Below are 22241 nucleotides of genomic sequence, written 5' to 3'. Positions count from 1 at the left end.
AACCAAAAAGCTAATTTCCAACTGGCAGCTTTCAAATAAGTTTTTGCAATCAGAATTGAATGCTGAGTTAGATGACCCTATCATATTAAAGTAAGCATTGGAAGGAATAAAGATCTTTCTAATCAAGACAGCTACTTGGGTGGACTCCATGCCCATTTAATTTTAGGAGAACTTTGCCTTAGTTCTGTTCCAATATTATGGGAACTTAACAATGCTATAACTACTGGGGAGATCCCACCATGATGGAATCGCATTAACATTGTTGGAATCCTACAAAGGTGAGAGGCTCATACCAACCCATCGTGCAAGTAAACACCAATTCTAAAATCTACTCTTACATTTTTGTCATGCATTTAGGCAGAGATCAAACAAGAATTATCTATTCTTAGCAGTTAAGATATGTACCTGAATGAGACACAACAGCACAAATACATGTGGTTTTAGAACTGTTTGATAGAGCTAAATTAGTATGAAACAGTAGAGCTGGAAAAGGCATTAAACTTGGGGCTAGCTTTCATTAGAAATGCAAATCATGAGCTTAGATTTAAAGTTTATTAATTGGGCTCATGTGCAGTATGCTGTCCCATGGTCTGGTATTGCTATTATACAATGGTAGGACGCCTGTACAAATAAGCATGTGTACACATTAGCAGTCACCTATCTCATCTCTTTTACTTGATAATTATTTGGAGACTTTCTTGAGGTAGATTATTATGAAAGAAGAAATAAGACACATGGAATTTATTGGGTGTTGGAATAGCTGTCTATTTATATCATAATAATCTACATGATCAAATGCCCTTGTGGCCAATGTTATGTGGGTAAAACGTCTCGGAAAATAAGAATCCGAATACTTGAGCACAAGAGTAACATCCGTAGAATACTAAATCAACATTAGCAGTTCACTTCACAGACAAAAAACACAACATTTCTTCATTGAAGTTCTTAATATTGGAAACCGTGGAAACTAAAGAAGGAATTGATTTAAACAACAGACTCTTACAAAGAGAAAACTTTTGGATCCGTTTTTTAAACACAATGCATCTTAATGGACTCAATGATAGGATGGAATTTCTATGTTACCTGTAATTTAGATACAAAGATTGTCTTTTTTGTTAACTCCATGTTAAACTCCTTATTTGTAACAAATGACATATTAATTTATCTGACTTTAAATCTTAAATTACTGTAGCATCCCTTAAATACACAGGTTACCTATGTTTAGATTCTACAGTATAGCAGGTTATACACTGTACTGGAAATTCCGTTATTGACTGTGTTCACTTTCTGCATTATATTCAGGTTTTCCGTCCTTTTAATACACATTTACACTATGACATTGCATCCCCCTTGTTTGCTACGCTTGCTTAGCTTCATTGAAAACTTTTTTGTTTCTTCTTTTTTTCACATTCACCATGTTAAGATGGCCGCCGTTATTCACACGGTCACATGAGGTTTAGACTCTGTCTTTTTTTTCGGACTATTCGTACGCTTGAATGCCAGACTACGATTTACAACGTGATAGAGATTCGTGTTGCCATCGCGCTTCGCCAACCTTCGTAAGTAACATTTGGATATTCTTTTTTTTTCCAAGAGATTTTATTAGAAAAAATTTCATATACAGTACAGAGATAGTGAAGGCAATACTGGTATTGTTATAATGCCGTTGTGGTTACAGTTGGCATACAGTAGATATGATTGGTCACTTGTACATTAGATAGGCATTCATGACCTTTGGCGTTTGCTGCCATTGGTGGTCTTATGTATTACCTTCGAGAGAAGGAAACAAAAGTGGGAAATGAAAGAAAGGCAGAGAGGGCAGGAAGGGTAGCGCGATAGTTAGCAGCCATACTTCCAGAGTATGCAATGGGAGGCGGCTGGGTGTGGGGTACTGAGACATGTGGCCTGCCTAAGGTGGTTTGTGAGAGCCCAGGTAGTTGTCCAAGGAGTGCCACATCTCGCCCTTTAAGGTGGAATTGGGTGAGTGTTTTAGTGTTATGTTGTCCGGTCCTCTTAGGAAAGTGATCCAGTTGAACCAACTTTTGAAGGATGCTTTCCCTGTGTCTTTCCAGTTAGCGAGGATAGTTTTAACAGCCGCTGTGAGCAGGAGGCCAATCAGTTGGCTATTGTCTTTTGACTGGATTTCTGGGCCCATGAAAGCGGTGAATACCCCTAGGAAGTCTGGTTGTGGTGAGTACCTCATTATGCTATTTATGAAGTCCCTTATTCTTCCCCAGAATGTCTTGACTTTAGGGCAGTAAAAGATAAGGTGCGCTTAGTCACCCTTTTGTTTATGGCAGTTCCAACATTGATCGCTATCGCGGAGCCCGACAGCCGCCAGGCGAGCTGGGGTCCAGTACGCTTTATGGAGGAGCCAGTATTTAGTTTGTGCTAGGGTTGGGGTGACTTTATTCTTTTCTGCTGAATTCAAAAGGAGTAGCTTTTCCTTCTCACTGAAGTGCCTTGTGTGTTGGGCTTCCCAATATTCTATTGTTTTGCTGTTTTCGGGCTCAGAAGTTTGTATAGGTACTACGTTTGGTGGCCGATTTTGTTTAAGTTCGCCATGTATTGGAGGATTGATGTGACTTCCTGTTTAGGTCTGCTCTCGTGAGGGCTGCCCTTATTCTTAGGAAGCTATAGAATTCTATATCTGGTAGGTTGTGCATTTGTTTTAGGCAGTCAAATGTGAGCAGGGTATTGAGCTTTTCTAGCTGGTTGGGGGTGGAGATACCCCATTCACATCAGGAATTAATGTTAAGTATCTTGTCTTTGTATTTTATTTTAGTGTTGAACCAGATAGATTCCCATCTTGTGTTTTTAATGCTCTTTTCCATTCTTTTGTCGACTTTGAGGAGGGCATTCTTGGTATTTTTGAGTATGGTGTTATTGGCCTCAGGGTGTTTATTAGCTGTGAATAGGGCAAAGGGGTCGAGACCTTTTAAGATTACTCTCTCTAACGCCAGCCATACCAGCATGTATTCCTGCTCTGGTGAGAGCCAGTATATCCCTTGTTTGGCTAGACAGACTGTCTGGAATGTTTTGAAGTTGGTGAGGTTGAGTCCTACTAAGGTTTTGCTTAGATTTAATTTTTGTAGGCTTATCCTGGGCTTCTTGTCTCTCCAGAGGAATTTATTTGTCAGGATATCCAACTTTTTATGGAAGTCTTCCATAGTTATGATTGGGAGCATGCTGAGCAGGTAGTTAACCATGGGTGTTAGCATCATTTTTATCGTTTCTACCCTGCCCCACCAGCTGACAAACTTGGGTGACCATGAGTCTAGTTTCTCTTTCAGTTTGTTTAGTATTATTTTTTCGTTGTAGTGGAGTGTTGATTTGAGATCCCTGCCGAAGTAAATGCCCAGATATTTCAGGAAACTTTTCTGCCAAGCCAACCCTGAGTCCCCTAATACTGCCCTTGTTGTATGCATATTTAACGGTTTGCATTCAGATTTGTCCCTGTTGAGTTTGTAGCCCGATACCTGGGCGTATTCTTCAATGGTAGTCATTAGGGCTGCTATCGAGGAGCCAGGGTCCTCTGTTGTGACGAGTATATCGTCCGCATATGCAGCCAGCTTGACCGTATTGCCCATGATTGGGATTCCTTTTATTTCAGTGTTATTCCTGATCAGCAGTGCTTCCAGGGAGAGTAGGAAAAGTGCTAGGGAAAGTGGACATCCTTGTCTGGTTCCTCTTCCCAGATATAGGGGCTCATACGTGCCCCCGTTGACTACCACGCGGGCTTTTGGTTCGTTATAGAGCGCCATCGCCATGACGTTTTATAATGGTCAGACTCGCTTATGGGCTCTGCCCCTTCTTTTTATAGATGTTACCGCACCGAATAGAGCCTGCACGCAGCACGCTACTGAACAAGCGAACACAAGTTCTGACACCAGACGCGCTTGTTATTTCTTCATGTAAGTGGTCTTCCGAAGCATTTTAAGATTATTGCTCCTAGCTCTCAGTTCTCACATACAATGAACTGTTACTTTTTTACTTTCAACAGGTCGTGTACTTTGAACACATTCCTGGTAAGTTTTACGTTTGTACTATAGAACGTTTGATTGACCATTTTGGTCATTATAATTTTCACACGGGTCACTTTTCGGGAGCGTTTTTCGTTTTGAATTGTGGTTCGTGTGAAGTTTTACACCACTTACCACATGAAGTGAGCACGGTAGCCATTGATGTTTCAAAAAATGTTCCACTCTCCACATTTCTTTTCATGATGGTTATAACCACTGCTACTGTTTGCCACCTTGAATCAATCAAGTATTGTACTGCATGAATAAGGAATACGGACATTATCATGAACATGATGTTTACAGATTTTATTTATTGTGAATGTGCAACATATGTCAGCTTGTGAATAGTGCATTTTGCTTGGTTGCATCCACAGATGAGTCCCCTGAAGAAGGGCATTTAGTTGCCCGAAATGCATTGGGAACGTTTTTTGATATTGGAATGACAAAAGAATTATTTGTGAAAAGAATCACGATCTGAGATTTCTATCAGATTTGAGAATCACGTATCATTAACATCTAAGTTAACCACATTTCTACTGTGGATTTTTTTATTATTTAAGTGGATCTAATTGAAAAGCCCAACTGTGTCAAAACGCTGTGCACTAAGGGACATCCCCTAACTAGGGGATGCTTTATGCACTTTAATTGTGATATAAAGTGCTCTGACACCCCACACTAGTGTAAGTAGCGCTATAAAACAAATTAAATGGACGTGGGAGATTGGGTATGGAGAGATGAGGGGCAGTGTTGGTGGTGGTAGTAGTTAATTCATGGAGATCCGGGGTAATTGAGGAGGCAATAAAAAAAGATTGTTGCACTGAGTGTGGGCCAGGCTGGGATGAAGAAGATTGGTCGAATGGTGTGAGGTTGTGAAGAGCAAAGTGCTGCTGATGCTGTTTAGCTGCTGGGTATGCTGTGATATTCCATGGGAAAGGAGTGCATGATGGTATGCTCATTTGTGTATAATTAATGGACATATGTGTCCATTATGTGAGGACTTAAGGCTAGGACTAAGAAAAGAAAATGCCAGTTGTCCAGACCATTATAAAAGAAGTAGATATTTGCAGGTTAGCCAAAACAAAGTAAGGCTCAAACTTTTAAAAGTTAAAAAAAAATCAAAAGACTTGTGGAAATGATTTACATTATCCTTTAAAACACTACCTTTACTTGTATTACAAGAATGGCATTTGTATTACTTTTAGCCTTGAGGATGTCATAGGGGTGACACCCCAAAACAACTAAATGCTTTGGCTAAAAGAAGTCAAAGAACTGGGGGAATAAATACCTATATAAAGAGTCTCTAATATTGTATTTTTGACATTTCTGAAGTGTATTGGACTGTTTTATGTTATGAATTGTATGTGCTTCGAATAATGTAAATTGCTTATTTTTCAATATTGTATTGATAGTTGGGGTAGCAGGGCACATCTCCCCCATTTTGAACACACCGCCAAAAACGAATCAGTTTTGAACTGACTAACATCTATTGCTGTAACTTCTATACAAGCGCCTGAACCCCTTGCGCCCAGCTCAGTAAACACGACTTGTGGAAATGGACCCCTGCCATTTTACACAACTCTAGTATAACTGATGCAGGTCTGACAACTCCCAGTACTGATTTAAGGGTTAACATTGGGATTATGGCAAAGGAGGTTCAGCTAACCATATTATCTAGTAATAGCAGTGCCTAAGAATGGCCCTCTGAACGTATTCTGTGATTTTGAAATGCCCTCAGTATCCGTGCACGGATCTGCTTTGTTTTGATGCTATATATTACAGGGTTTACCACAGGCGGCCCCAAAAGATACACATTGGCCAACAGAATAGGAAAGAGAGTAGAATGGTGCAGTCCAACCCTGTGGACCACTGATAAACCAATAAGAGGAATATAAAACATCAGCACTGCACAGATATGGGAGATACATGTATTAAATGCCTTAAATCGCCCTTCTTTGGTTGCAATATTCAGGACAGCCCGTAAGATCATTATATAAGAAAATAGAATGAAGACACAATCCACGCCCCAGGTGAGGATGACGGCAACCATTCCATATATGCTATTTACCCTTATGTCTGCACATGCAAGCTTAATTATATCCTGGTGTAAACAATATGAGTGTGACAGCATATGTGACTTGCAGTAGGGGAATCTTCTTGCGAGGATGGGAAGTGGCAACACTAAAGAGGTACCCCGAGTAAATATTATAAGACAGATGTTTGCTATTACCGCATTAGTTAGAATGGACGTGTATCTCAGAGGCTTACATATGGCCACATATCGATCGAAGGCCATGGCTACCAACACACCTGATTCCATTTCTGGAAAGGAGTGGATGAAGAACATCTGAGTGAGGCAGGCATTAATATTGATTTCAGTTGCTTGGAAACAAAAGATACCAAGGACAGTTGGAAGTGTGGTCAGGGAAACACCAAGGTCAGAGAGGGCCAGCATAGCCAGCAAACAGTACATAGGTGTATGGAGGCTGCGCTCTGTCCAGATGATGAAGAGTATGGTGCAATTACCCATGAGCGAGATGAAATATAGCAAACAAAAAGGAAAGGACAACCAATGTTGTCTCTCTTCCATTCCAGGAATGCCGAACAAGATGAAGTTTGGAGAAGTTGAAGGAGTTGAAAAAGTTTGATTAGCCAACTCCATCATGCTGTCAGGAACCATGTTAAATGTAAGAATGAAAGATCCTGAAAGAAAGAGAATGATTCACATAAGCAAACGGTATATGACTTTAACATCATCATCATCATCATCAGAGGATTGCTTGTCAGAATATTATTGGCATATTGAGATAATGCATCTTTGTCACATGAAAAGATTGAATAATTTAAGATCCAGCATGAACCACGAAGCATATAGAAGTCACAAAATAGAGTTCCTGTTACTTAAAACTAAAATAAAATTCTAGTTTAAATTCAGATTGCGGGATTAAGGTAAATTAAAATAGGTTTTTCTTTAAAATATTATTGACATAACACGTTAAAGGAACAGCAACATATGTATTAATAAAACTATAAAATATAAAAAAAGTTAAGAAAAACAGGGAGCAGGTCCTTAAATAGAATAAGAGTTAAAACACTACACTTAAAACTTCTCTGGATGATAAAAAACTGGGATCCTATTGGATCCACTATTAGAACTCATCTGGAATCTACTAACCTGTGACCGCCATACAAAGGGCATGCAGTGCATTGTATTCCCTATTTACTAACTCTTATTGCATGGTAACCATGGGGCATATTACCAACAATTAGCGATATTTATCACTAACTAGGCTTAGCAACGATTTTTTTTATCGCTAATCATCGCCGGAAATTATCACTGAGATAACGTGCTATTAGCTACGTTTATCTCCAAAGCGATCATTTTTCTGTCGAAAGCGTGAATATCGCTGGGAATACAGCGATATTCACGCATTAGCGACTAAATGTTCTTAGCCATGTACCTACCTCCCATTGGATAACATGGCTAAGAACTGGTCTGGGCAGGTGTTAGTTTTTGGCGATATTCGCGCCTAGCGCGAATATTGCCATCGCTAAGCCTGCCTTGCTAATAGGCGTTAGCGACGTTAGCGACTGCTTTCAGTCACTAACGGGTTGGGAACGCCCACTTTGCATGTCATTAGCGATAATTATTGCTAACATGCAAAGCGGGCCCCAAACCATTCGCTATCGCCTCAAAGCTGTCGCTAACATTAGTTAGCAACAGCTTGCTAATTGGGTGATAGTATTTTCGCCTGCATTGATAAAATGCCCCAATATCCTTCCTAAGTGACATCTTAATGGTGCAGCTTCAGAGGGGTTGTCGTTCCTTCTCGTGCATACATTTCAGTACAAATGTTTAACTTCCATAACTTGATTGCACAGATTATTCACTAGTCTAAAGTCTAAGCATGGAGTAGGATATGGATTTAATATCAAAATAGAGCCCATGGCACCTGTGATTATAGGATTTGCATCACAATTCTTAATTATAAATGTTGTCCTCTCAACTAATGTAATCGCAATGTTTATGGAGGTTTAAGATCTTCGTTGTAAGGTAAATGTGGTAAGAAAGATACCTGTGACAGCTAAAAATGTAATATGGTAATTCTGATAAGGGAATCTATTTTGAATTTCTTGGGCCCAACAGATGCAACATCTGAGAAGTTCTGGTAGTCTCTAGAGAAGCTGTATTTCTGTCAAAACTCTCTAAAACCACTAGATTTCAGTATGGCTCCTCACTTCAGGAAACAGGATTGGAGATGTTCGCGCTAGTCAAGGGGACTAGTCAGAGAACCATCTCCATAGTGCAAAACAATAATTTCCAATCCTGATAGATCGGTCAGCTTCGCAAGTGATAATGATTCTTCATTGATTTGTTTCTTTGAACAGGTGAATGGATGAATGTGATATTGAGCTAGCCGTATGAATAAGTGAGTGAATGGATAGATGGATGAATGAATATGTAACTTAGAGCACGAATAGGTTACAGTTGTGTTCCTAAAGTGATCATACTAGTATATGAATATGGCCCCAAAGTAAAGATTTCGAAATGTATTACCTAATTATAGTTCTATTTATACATGTATTTGGTGTCTATGTGCATTCTTTAGATCATAGGGGGACTCCCTTATCCCTGAATTGATTGAACAGTTATGCTCTAATTTCATATCAATATTATGTCAACGCAGGTACAGAAAATTGAAATTGTGCTACAACGTTTTGATTATAAAAGAGACACACTTGATGACTTTCATCATAATACATTATTTTGTGTGCCTTCAGACAGTGACAGATTTTTTGTATAGTGCCATGTGTAAAAACAAACACATTCCTAATACACTGGATGATCTGGTATCTCGGTGTAGAAGAAACAAGACAAATAGAATTAATTCAAGTGTTTGTTTCTCACTGCAGTGAAACCTTAAGCTAAGAGATGCATAATTGGCAATCCAGAGCACACTTTCATCCAATCAAGCATTGACAACTGATCAGTAGTTTACCAGCATGGCAAGTATCTTTAGGTCAAAACTTGGCAAACGAACTGTAAAATGTGTCAGAATCTGGCATTTTTCCCCTTTTGATCATAGGGGCCGATTATAATGGCGGACTTTTCGTGGTGGGAACCGGTACCGTCTGCAATACATGCGGCAGTCCCGCACATCAAATTAGGATGCGACAGCCACCATGGAGGTCGCATTTTGCATTTCAACATTAGGGCGGGTACTGCTGACAGCAGCACCTGTCGCAAAGTTAAAATGGCATGTTGTGCATTTCACTGCACTACGTTGCAGGCACCACACGTTACCTGCCACTTTGTGCAGTGAAATGTAAGGGGGTACCATGGAAACCCCCTCAGTGCACCCACAACTCCCCCCAACACATGGGGGGCCTGCAAATGCCCCGAAACCCAATCTCCACCAGCCTTTCAATGGCTGTTTTCCCGCCACGGAAAGACAGGCTGGAGACTGCATCGTGATCTGGCGGACAGTGCCTGCGAGGCACCGCCACCATTTCATTGATGCAGACCGCTCCACCAGGCAATCGCAATGATTGCCTGTGGGGTTTCCGTGGCGAGTGGTCTTTGCATCTGCCACGGTCCCAATGCGATTCCCTCTGCCAGCGTAATGTGGCGGGGAAAATCGATGCCCAATTGCGGATGGACCGCCATTGCATGGCTGGCGGTGACAGGCCTTCCGCAATTATAATTGGCCCCATAGTCTTAAAACAGTAAATACAAGAAAAAATAACTTTGAAAGTTTTTTAGTTCATCTTACCTACTCCTTAATGAAGAGGACTTTATATAAACTCTTTTTAAAATACCAATTCCTGGCGTTTTCAGAATTTCTGTGCTAATAAGTTAATGATGATTTTACAGTAACTCTTTTCAATGTGCCAAATTCTGGCATTCCAATATCACAAAACAATACCAAATGCTTGGGATTTGTCTTTTAGAAAGGAGGCAGTCTTTAGCCCATTGGGCTCTCTCTTTTCTTTCTGGGTAGACAAGGGGAGAGGTAAGTATTTAGCCAGTCCTAGCTGTTCTTCTCCTCTGCTCCTAGCAGAAGTTGCAAACAGGGTACAAAATGTAACAATGTTTTACTTAAACTACAGTTTTTAGCAACTGCTAGGACTCCAGCTCAACTTCCAATACCAAGAGTAAAACACATCCTAAAAGTAATATACTCAGGATCCAGCTGCATTTTAAAACTACAATCAAAGCTCAATTACTGCACAAGTCCCATCACAGACTTCCCAGCCAGATGTCATGCTCACCTCAACCTCAAGGTCCCCACAGTTTGCACTCCAAATATTATAATGCAGCAAACTTCATACTCCAGATGAATCCTGGCCTCAGCACTGAAATGACTGTAAGAAGATAGATAAAATACATTGTAGTTGGTTTGTATTGTAGTTATATTTACAGTATACATCACTTGGAACCGCAAAGCACTTTGTGGATGGTTAGCGTGCTACTCCTTTGGTTGTACTGAGTGGTGAATTGCAGGTTTGCAGCGTGGCCTAAGCCAGGGTGTTTGATGTTGTGCATGATGAGCACTCATATTATTTGTAATTTCTCAAAACAGAGAACTGGTGTGAATTGGTGTCCATTGAGCAACCTTTCTGCCCCTCTAGCATCAAAATCTGCCTCCTTAATTTGCGTGAATGGGTGAGGAGAGTATGAATGTACATTTCTCTGTAAATGAACAAATGAGTGTGTTGATGGATGATGGAGGGAGTGTTTGACTGAGTAACGTGGTATATATAACTGACACAACAAACACAAATGAAGTACTTTGAATGAATGAATTAATTAATCAATTCACTAATTAATTTTGGACACCAAAATCATTTAATGAGACTGGAAACTTGCCCAAAGTACTTTGAAGGATGAACAACCTTTACAACCAAACTTTTATAACGCACTACCATTACAACGCAACTTTTACAACGCAAACCATTACAACGCATTGCACTGGGGGGCGCTCTAGGATAGGGAATACGTTTAATTTACTATCCAACACCTTCCCTAGTGTCCACGGGGACTGGAGTTGGAATAGTAAATTAAATTATTCACTATCCAGCACCCCAAAGCGCTATGCGTTGTAATGGTATGCGATGTAAAAACCGCGTTGTAAAAGCATGCGTGGTAAAAGCATGCGTTGTAACGTCATACATCCCTTTGAAGGAATGATCTATATTAGTTAATTAATTTTGGCACACCATTTATTAAATAGTAAACATTCCAAACATGTGTTTATGAATTTATAAAAAGGTTTATGCAGCTTCCATATTTGCAACATGCTACATAAAGTATTCATGCCATTTCTGACTATGGAAAATGCACAAGATAGTCTCAAGGAAAGTTGAAGATGGTGACAGAGAAAGTGTGTACATCGAAAGCTACAACTAAAGTACGTCTGGTTGCTGACACCATAGATCAGCAAAAACTTGTAGTGTTACTCAGATTTTAAAAACCCACCGAACAACATCACTTGAATTTACCCAATTTTAGACCAATGTCAACATTGTAAGTGCTACCTAAAATGATAAAGACAGAAGTAAAATATTGGAGATATAGCTGGTAACTATGTTTTTTCTCACACTTTAATCAATTTTTTAAAAATTGAGAAATATGGAGAACATGGTTGTTAGACCTGGCATATCTTGGCGTGATTACCCCTGACTTTTCCCTCTATCTCCTTTGTTTTTAGAGGATTTGGGTACTTTGCCACTGCTGAACAGTGTCAAAGTACAAGTGTTCCCTATGTAAAGTGTAATGGTAATTGTTTGGCCATGATTGGTATGTTTGCCTTACTAGTAAAGTCCCTAGTGATGTCTACTGTGTGTGCCAGGGACAGAAATGCAAAGGTGCGTGGAGAAGGGAACTCAGGCCTGCAGTGTAGGGCCTGCGCTCAGTTTGCTAAGTTAGCATGTTGTCCTGACAAGTGCAGCCACTTGTCTGGCCTTACTTTCCCTTTTTCATACACATTGGGCACCCCTGTGGTAAGTCCCGGGTAACCCCTGGGCAGGGTGGAGTGTAAGTAAAAGGAATGACATATACTAAGGTGTGTGTTATGTCCTGACAGTGAAAAACACTGCATTTCGTTTTTTACTGCAGAAAGGCCATCCTGCCCATAGGACAGAATGGGGAGGCTGGGTCTTGTGTTTGGTAGCCTAGTTTCCTGTAAGTTTATAATGGAGAGGTGAAATTTAGTATGTATGAACTCAGTGTCATAACACATCTTTCAGAAACCACTCTTTTAGAAAGTGGCTGAGTTTTGTGTTTTAAGCATTTCTGTGTGTCTCTGCTGAATGTGGATTGACTGTCTGGATCTGACAGGTGAGAGGAGCTGCGAGAAGTCTTGACCCATGGAGAGTTTGAGATGGCACCAGGCTGCCCTGCATCTGGAGAGTAGGGGGAGGAGAAGCCTGGGAGGTGAAAAAGCCTGGGGTGGTGCTATAAACCATTTGCCACATCTCCTGCTGAGAGATTAAGGATCCAGACCCCCAGTATCAAAGGGAGAAAGGTGACACTGGGAAGGAGACACCCAGAACTGATTTAGGGAGGGTTCAGGACCCCAGAGCACAAAGAACTTGAAAGACATGAAGAGGTATAACTAAGAGAACTGAAACCCCTGAAATTTGGTGTAGTTTTGAATGGCGAAATAGACAGGTCAAGTCTGCAAAGGCTTTGACCTCTTTCATGGTCAAGAAGAACCTCTGCCAAGGAAGAAGTTTCTGAAGAGACTGCTGGAAAGGACTGACCCTTGCTTTGTGATCTGTCCTGCAGTTTGTAGTTTTTACTAAGGAAGAGACTGAATGGACATTGCAGTGGGTGGTGGCCCCCCTTCTTGAAAAGGACTGTGCTTTGTGCTGTGTCCTGAACCCAAAGGGCCCGAGGTGAGCTGGCTCCCTGTTTGGAAACACAGGAACATAAAAGTTTCCAGAGAAGTCTCCTCATTTTTCGTCTGCACCAAGTTCGCTCCTTGACCGAGCTTGTAAAGTACTGAATTTTGAATCTCAACGACTTGCCTGCCCAGTCAGACACCTCAGAGCCGGGCACACAGAAACCCTGGAGACTTGAGTCCCGAGGTGCCTGGGGTCTGGAGTGCCTCAGACCCGGCCACTATCAGCAAGGAGCGGTCTGCTGTTCTCCGGACCCTCGCTGGCACAGAGGTGGATTCCCTGGACTCTAATGATTGATAGTAACATTATTGTGGGTTTGTTCTAACTTCATGGGACCCAGTGGGGGCAGGGGGATGTTTCTTCTCTTTCACTGTGGGTCCCTTCACTCTTTTGGCAGTCCCCACTGTTTGCCAACCAGAGACTTTGATAGACTTTGTATGCTTGCTTTTGTTGTTTCATTGTTCTTGAGTTTGTTTCTGTTGGTATGGGATGGGGGGGTCCCCTCTCTGGTAAGCGTTTCAACTAGGTCCCACTGTCAGGGTTTTTCCAGTTCCATGCTTGCATGGGGTCTTTTCTGGGATTTGTCCCCTTTTTCTGGCACTACTGCTTCAGTCATAGAGCTTGGCGGTTTTTCCCCACCCGATGGAAGTCAAGGCACTTAGCCTTAATGCCAGAGGCCTTAACAACCCCACTAAGCGGAAGGCAGTACTCTCATTGCTTGAACACTCGGGATGTGTGCCTACTTCAAGAAACTGACCTCCTACACTGTGACACACATCACATGCTGCACAGAAATTCCCTCCTTCTGATTTGGTCTTCGGGAAAGAGTAAGGGTGGCCATTTTTAGTTCCACACACTTTAGAGGTTCTGTGGTGGGCTCTGTGGCAGAAACCAAGGGACGCCTCCTAGCGCTGAGACTACACATTGGGTCCTCCAACATTACAATAGCCTCGATATACTCCCCAAATGAACACCAAGAGAAATTCCTGACGGACGCCTTGCTGAGGTTCTCCATACACCTACTCCATGGTAGTGGTGATCTAAATTTAGTCATGGATGCAGGGGGGTACCGTTCTAGCCCGAGGTCAGGTGGAGCGGGTTCTTTTTCTGGGACCAGTAAGGAGTGGCTGGAGGACTGTGGGATCAGGGATGCATGGCCCTGCTTACACCCCGATGAAAGAGATTAGACCAATGCTACAGTTTGAAAAGTGTCTTTTCTTGAAAAAAAATTAACGCAAACCTATCTCAGAGATTTATGCATTCCTCACCCAGAGCACCAAGGGAGCCCGAACCCAGGACAGAGATGGTGGGAGACCAAAATAGGTCGCACCCTCTTGGACAAAGAATGGGAGGACATCTTTTATAGGACCCACCACACCCCATACTCCATGGGCCACACGGAGACTGCATTTAAATTGTATCTTACTGGTACCTCACCCCGGCTCGGGTGACCAACTGGAACCCCCAGTGCAACGGCCTCTGCTGGCGTGGATGCGGGAGCCCAGGTACCCTCCTTCACTAACTGTGGAATTGCCAGAAAATGAAGAGGTACTGGGACAGGATCCTTGACGAAATAGATAAGGCCTTTGACACTACCATCCCCAGGTTCCCTGCCTACACTATCTTAGGATTGCCCAATGCACTGCCCTTCCCATTGCTCTCTATCAAAGGCAGACAGATGGCTCTGGCGCTGAATGCTGCACACCGGGTACTCCTAGCTGGTTGGTGGATGGACAGGATCCCAGAACACACACTATGGCTGCACTAACTGTGGTCCCTTCTAGGCATGGAGAGACTGTTTATGGCCACTCTAGGGGACAAAGCTGAATACACCAAGATCTGGGCCCCCTTTATCTCAATTTTATCCACGGAGTTCCGGGAACTGTCATGTCCCACCTATCTACGGATCTTGCGACTGATTCCCAATCAGTGACTATGTGTGGCTAGCACACATAGTCACTATCAGGCTCACTGGGCGCCCGTGGATCTGATATCCACCGGACCATACCCTTTTGTAAGTGTATAGTTCCTAGCTCACCTGGAGAGGGGAGGGATGAGGGAGGGGGTGGGTGTTGGGATTCTAAATTTTGACTTAATTATTGTTCTGTTTGTGTTTCCTACTTGTCCTTAAAAGGCAGACTTTATCGCCTATAGTGGATCATACCGACTCAACGGCTCACTGTGATATGCATAACCATTGTGCAGTAGAACTTCCTCATTCTCACAGATTTTTATGACAGGAGGACTGTTAATGTTTTCTCCACCTAAGGTGACCGGCTCAAGATGGGTTGTAGGCCGCATGCTGTGTCAGCTAGCGTAACAGATAGCCTATAAACCATAGACCCTGTTTTCTTTTTTGCTTGTACTGTAGCTGGCCCAGGGGTTGTAGGCGATGATGCATTGTATTTTCTTGCTATGTGTTTTGCTAATAAAAACCAATTTAATACTAATAGTATATTACATTTATTTTTCCAATAAACTTTATTTCGGTCAAAAGTACAAGTACATACATACGAGTTCATTTAAAAAGTTGCATCGGGACACAATTAAATCAAATTAAAAAAAAATAAGAAAATCAATATGAACATTATTGGCATATGTGAGTGATTCCATACATTGTTTTAAAAACAAAAATCTTGGTGAGTGTTTCTAGGCAGGAAACAAAGTTTCAACTTCGGAAAGTGCATAGTGCAAATAAATAAATAGAGAGTCATAGAAGGGATGACCAATATTCCCATAATTCAGTTGATTAGGACCTGACACTGACATTCCCCAGATCCACAGGTACTTCCAAACTTAAAGTTTTAAAAAGATTATAGATATCAATTAGCAGTGAACCAATTTCGTGCGGCCTGGCATTCACTGCCAGTGAATAAATTCACTCTGGACCAATCATAATGACATAATCTAAATTTAAAAATATCAAAGACAGCCACAGAGGGTTATTGGACCTGTTTATAGAGTTATTGTTTATGCTCTCCAAGAATGATCCAATGCGTCTTCGGTTGATTTCAGAAAAACCCTGGGGGTACACCACATAGAAAATAGGAAACCTGCAACTGAGTAAACAATCGAGATACTGGAGGTATACTTCAGTACCCTGAACGTCTCAGAACGTCTACTTCCAAGGTTCCTACAAATCTACACCAGCCAGCGTTTCCTTGCTTTGTAATAGCCAGGGCAGCTAAAGAGTACATGGAATACTGATTCTTTGGAGTAATCACATGCCGGGCAATGCACAGCTTGCAAACCTCTCCATTTGGATGTAAAACAGAGAAGCGGAAGAACCCCATGCCTAAACTGTAGATAAAGCTTTCTTGTGGCTACTGGTTTGATAACATTTAGGGCCGACTCAAAGCAAAAACTATCTTTTATTTCTAAAAAAGCTGAGGTTAGTTTGCCTATTTGGGAGTAACAATTAGGGGTGGGCGTAGTTCGCGAAGTAGCGCTACGCGAAGTTACGCGAAGTGCACTTCGCACTACGCGAACTTCACGTAGCACTACGCGAGCTGCGTAGTAGCATGTTCGCACTGTGCAATATGCGTTTTCAATGATTGCACAGTGCGGACAAGCTTCCAGCACTGTGCAGTCATTGAAAACGGCATCTTGCACAGTGCGAGCTGTAGTTTCCTGCTGCTCGAGTAGATTATTACTCCAGCTGCAGCTTTCTCAACGCGAACTGGTAGTTTCTCATTGAGAGCGGTCGCGAGCATGCGCAACCACTCACAATGAGAAACCTTACCTCCCCGCGTTGAGAATCTCGCCGGGATGTCATTTTGCTTGCTCGGTCGCGGTCGCGAACATGACGTTGAGGACCGCGAACAAGCAAAAAATGAGCGCTGCACTACGCTACGCTGTACTACGCGAGTTCGCACTGTGCTACGTGCAGCTCGTGTAGTGCAAAGTTGCACAAACTTCGCAAACTCCGCGAGCGTAGCGTAGTGCTTCGCCCAGGCCTAGTAACAATGAAGTTGAGCCATTCTATACTCCTCATAATGGACCTTTATTTGTTTCATTGATATTAATGAGCAAGCAAACTCAGGATCTACCCAACCATCCCTCAGCCCCATACTGGTTAGCATATATTTATTATGTGCGAGCCAAGGCAATTTGGCAGCCCGGCATTCATTACTTCTAACAGTTCCTCTCTGTATGATAAAAGTTCAGGGGTGGTCCACAGTCGACGCCAATACATTAGGGGTTTAAGGTTTGATACTTCTGCAATCGCCATTAGCCCAGAGTCTAATCGGAGTGTTGTAATTTGGCAGCGGCTAGATTAAGCATTAGCAGAAGACATGCTGTATTCAGCAACTATTGTAACATTGTGCAGACTCCATTTTGTATTTGTGGCAGCCATTTTGTCTGCCACATGTTGCCATGTGCTCATCATGCGCTCTGTCCTACCTTCCTGTTAACTGCTCTTGAAATCTGTCCAGAGACGAGATATATTTAGACCTTTCCTGTTCTGCACATGCTCAGTTGAGCTTGCAGCTGTTGTCAATTTATATCTGTCAGGATGTGTTTACTAGAAACTGGACACTGTTAACTCCTCCTACTTGACGACCCTGCATTTTCTGTATGACCTTATATCTACCTAAACCCAGGACTCTGTGCTTGTACCGCCTTCTTTTGAGCCCCTGTGTGGGTATAGAAGGACCATGCTCTTTCTATTCAGGGTGCTACTTCATACAGTTGCCTAAGGGTGCTGTGTGAATATAGTACCACCTCTTGAGGTTAATAAACTCTGTTTTTTTCATTCCAGTTTTTTTTTTTTTCATTTATTAGTTCAGTTCAAAGCCAAATACAAAAAACACTAAAGCATAGCAGGACATCATATATAAAGACTTATGGTGCGAATAAACAAGAAAAGAGAGAAAAAAAGAAAAACAATAAAGGAAACAATACCATCATAGACTGTCGGACAAAGGTCATTCTAACGGGCCTAAATGATCAATCATTGCATGCCAAATTTTATTCCCCCTTTGCATTTTCCTAAGTGATTTAATACAATATAGGTTATATTCTTAATAAAAAACATTATAGAACTTTGCCCGCAACATCTCATATACCGGTGCTTCTGGTTTCAGCCACATAGAAGAAATGCATAAGCGAGCTACGGCCATGGCCATGAATAGAAGATATCTATTTTTATGATATCCTAAAAAAAAGCCTTACTGTCATTAGATAGACCAAACATAATCAGCTCTCTGGAGATAACCACATCACAGTTTATAATATGTGACAGAAATTTTTCAATAGATATAAAAAAAGGTTTTAACACTGAACAATCAGAAAAAATATGCACAATATCCGCCAGGTCCGATTGACACCTAAAACATTTCCCATTATAAGCATTACCCCATTTCAGCATTTTAAAAGGTGTATGATAAAGATTAAATAAAGTTTTATAGTGCTGTGAACGTAAATTGGCAGACAGAATGATTTTAGCAGCCGTGTAGATTGAATCTTGAAAGGGTACTACAGGAATACCCAATCTGATACACCATTTAGATTCCTGTGACCCCATATCGTCCTGCTGTGTATTCAACAGATAATTATATAGAGTCCCTATTCGTGATGGCTTTTTAAGTATTTCAATAAAGTCATTGGGACATAGCGGTAAGATACTTTGATGTTTAAGGATAAAGTCACGTAATTGTAAATACTTAAAAAAGTCATGCTGAGAAACAGTATATATATCTTTCAGCTCCTGAAATGTAGCAATTGTACCATCTTTAACCATAGAACCAAGAGACACCATGCCTTTCTCCCCCCATGTACGCACCGTACGATCCCAAAATATTGGAGGAAACAATTCTGTAGAGTTACATGGAGTATAGAAATTAATACGTCCCAAATAAATAATCTTCCGGATTGACCGCCATCCTTTAAAGGCCGCTAATACTAATTTGAATTTGGTTCTTTTATAACAGCTAGGTTCTAAAAAACGAAGCAGCATTTGTCGTGATTGAGGACCAAGTAAAAGAAAAAAAATATCAGGGCTCTCAAATAGAGGTGGAGCCCCCCCATCACAGAATACTTAATATTTAGCAGAAGACAGGCCAAATAATATAATGCAAATTTTGGAACACCCCACCCACCAAAAGTGGGAGTATCATTTCCAGCCCCATAAAAACCTATCAACTATTGATTGCAATTTCCTCTGTTGTAGTACAGGTATCTCCAATGGTACAGACCGGAAATAGTACAACACTTTAGGCAGAATAGACATTTTTAAGACATTGCGTCTCCCAACCAGCGACAAATGTAAACATTCGAGTTTCTCCAACTGATTTTTAACAGATTGTAATATATCTGTCCAGTTCACCATAACCAGCTCTTGAAGCGATAGCCTGATTTTAATGCCAAGGTATTTAGCCTCCGGGGTAACACGACAGTCATTAAGGCAAAGTCCTGTAGAGCAAATAACCTGGGTTTTCAGGATATTAAGTTTATACCCCGACACGTTACCAAATTCTCAAGTTAAATTTTCATTCTCACGTAATGCTGATTCTGGATCAGATGTTATAACAACAACGTCATCAGCATAAGCTAATACACGTATACTGCCCCCAGGTAGCACCATAGATTGTATATGTTGAGATGTCGCCAACATCTGTAAAAGTGGTTCGATGTACATAGCAAACAATAACGGCGAGCATGGGCAGCCCTGCCGTGTACCCCGAGTGATATTAACACATGCTGATTCCTGGTCTGACTAACAGATCTTGACCCTGGGACGTCTGTACATAACCTGTATAGCGTATATAAATCGAGGTCCAAATCCCATTTTTTCCAGAATTGCCCATAAAAATGTCCATGCAATGCGATCAAACGCTTTTTCGGCGTCTAAAAACACCAAACCAATGTTCATACGAGTTACAGCAGCATAATCCAAAGCTGCAATAACGCGATGTATATGGTTGATCGTACCACTGCCAGAAGGAAACCATGTTGTTGCTCAGAGACTAATGCAGGTACGACTTGAATCAGCCGGTTCGCAAGGATTTTAGAGTATAATTTTGCATCTACATTAATAAGTGAAATAGGTCGGTAAGACCTAGGAAGATGCGGAGGCTTATCTTTTTTTTTAAATACAATTATACTTGCATCATCCCACGATGGAGGGGGGTGTCCGGCTTGAGCGGCAATAAATGTTGCCAACATGTCGGCTTTAATGATGGGAAATAGCACATGATATATCTCTGAAGGAAGTTTATCGGGGCCAGTGGCTTTCCCCAGAGCCAATTCCTTAAGTGCGGTCTCAAGCTCTTGCATTGTAATGGGCGCCTCTAGCTCTTCTTTATATATGGAATCTAGCTGAGGTAGATCAAATTTATTAACAAACTGACCAATTAAGTCAAGAGAAAGGTCTTCTTGGGAATAAAGGTCCGTGTAATAATCATGAAATACCTGGAGAATACCCTCCGATGACTCAACTAGAACACCTTGGCTATTTTCTATAGATGCTATACACTGTGTAGTCTGGCGCCCCCGCATTCTTTGAGCTAAACATCTTCCCACAGTCTCACCATACTCATATCTCTCCGCACGGTGAATTTTATTTTGTCGTGCTATATCCTGACTCCACGCCCCATTAATCTTTGCCTTGCATCTTGCAACTTTATCTTGTGAAGCACTACTATCCTGATGCATACTAATATCCAATGTCAATTCGCGCTCTGCTCTTTCCATTCAGGGTGCTGCTTCATACAGTTGCCGAAGGGTGCTGTGTGAATATAGTACCACATCTTGAGGTTAATAAACTCTGTTTTTTCCATTCCAGTTTCTGTGCCAACTTCTTCTTATTTGTCTGAGGACTCTGTGCAGACAAGGGAGAACCCCTAGCACTGGTAGGCCCTGCTGAGGCTCACCACTACAAATTGGCACCCAACATCGGGCTCATCGGCGACTCGGATGCCCAAAGGAGTGGTCGTGATGAAGGATTGGAATCTCGCTGTGGACGTGATCACTGCCAGAAGAGACCCGAGTTTGGCATTCAAGACGGTTTTTTCTTTCTTTCCGATCTGACCGTCCAGGTGGTGCCGGTCCTCGACTGAGACCTCTTCTGTTGGCTTGCCGTGCAGTGGCCGTTTGATCGAATTTACAACTTGGCAGTTGGAATGTGGACGCCCTGTGATTGGTAAGAACCGTTGTACGGTACTTGCTGTGGGTTTTGGAAGCCTGGGATTGGCAAGGCAGTTTTATTATACTCTTGCTGTGGCAATTTTTGTTTGGTATGACTAGTCATGATGTGTATGTGTAAGTGTAATATATGTGTTGCAACACATATAGGCAGGTAATGAGGAGATTTTTCTCTAAGTTGTGATTTTGTGATTTTAATTTGAACGGCACAACGTATTAAAGATACTTTAAGTGCTGCTTTGATTATAATACTGCATATTTTGCAATTTTTTTTGGCATGCCTGCTTTTAGTGCACTTCGTAGGATGTGCTGCTATCGTGGAAATAACCGGTTAAGACTTGAGGAGTCGCAACTGGCTCCCCCAGAAGGGACGCCTAATAAAGACATGTATGTCAAATATGGTCTTTCTTAAATAAAGTACAGCACATTGTGGAGGAAATATACGCGTAAGGATCCTGAGTTACGTTGGCCGATGTATGGGTCATTTGATATGCGAAAGATTGAGTATGCGGAACAGTGTATGTTTGAGCGAAAATCTAGTCAAGATATGTTTGAGTGTGTGCGTATGTGGGTGAAGGAAGTACGTGAGCATGAGAAACGTTAGCAAGCGCTGAATGAGAAAGAGCAACGGAAGAGTGTATATGTAAAAGCGCAAGAATTAAGAAAGAAAGACGTGAAAGAATTGGAAGAAAGACAGGAGAAGGAGCACAGATTACAGATATCTGGCCAATATGCTGTTCGGCAGCCTCTTTATCCTGTCCTTAATAAACCACAAGATGATTTTTTGTTACTAGATCGTCCTCCGCCTCCGTATGCCATTCCGTCCGCTCCATTCGGTGAAGATGAGGACTCTGAGATAGATCGAACGAAACCAGACACTCGCTCCATGCTGTTGGTCGATCGTGCGGCTGAACTAAGAAAGACCGTTCGTCAAGCACTTCATGATACTGTCACTGTTTCTAACATTTTAGATAGTTTACAGGGGTGGCAGGAAAGGGAGCAAATATATTTTACTGAGCATTTTGCTGAAGAAGTTGTAGAGATGTTTCGGAAAGTTTCTGGTGTTTTAGAACCTGATGATGTAATAGCCCATTGAAAGCAAATACGTAATGGGCTTTTTACTCTCCCCCAGGTGGCTGATACGATAAGGCGGTTGTTCAAACTGCGAAC

The 22241-nt window shown here is 41.7% G+C and overlaps 1 protein-coding gene across 1 annotated transcript; it reads right to left on the bottom strand.

Annotated features, from left to right (window-relative positions):
* Window positions 1–5709: 5709 nt before the first annotated feature.
* On the bottom strand, window positions 5710–20426 carry LOC147693492 (olfactory receptor 51G2-like). Its single transcript, XM_086936023.1, has 2 exons — window positions 20033–20426; window positions 5710–6722 (listed from the first exon to the last, which is right to left on the bottom strand). The coding sequence occupies exons 1-2, from the start codon at window positions 20424–20426 to the stop codon at window positions 5710–5712; spliced, it is 1407 nt and encodes a 468-aa protein (XP_086792149.1).
* Between the last annotated feature and the right edge of the window lie 1815 nt (window positions 20427–22241).

Source organism: Lissotriton vulgaris, chromosome 8 (assembly GCF_964263255.1).
Source record: "Lissotriton vulgaris chromosome 8, aLisVul1.2, whole genome shotgun sequence".
NCBI classification, from domain to species: domain Eukaryota; kingdom Metazoa; phylum Chordata; class Amphibia; order Caudata; family Salamandridae; genus Lissotriton; species Lissotriton vulgaris.
The sequence above is the reverse complement of the archived record's forward strand: the minus strand, read 5'-3'. Positions and strand labels throughout refer to the sequence as shown.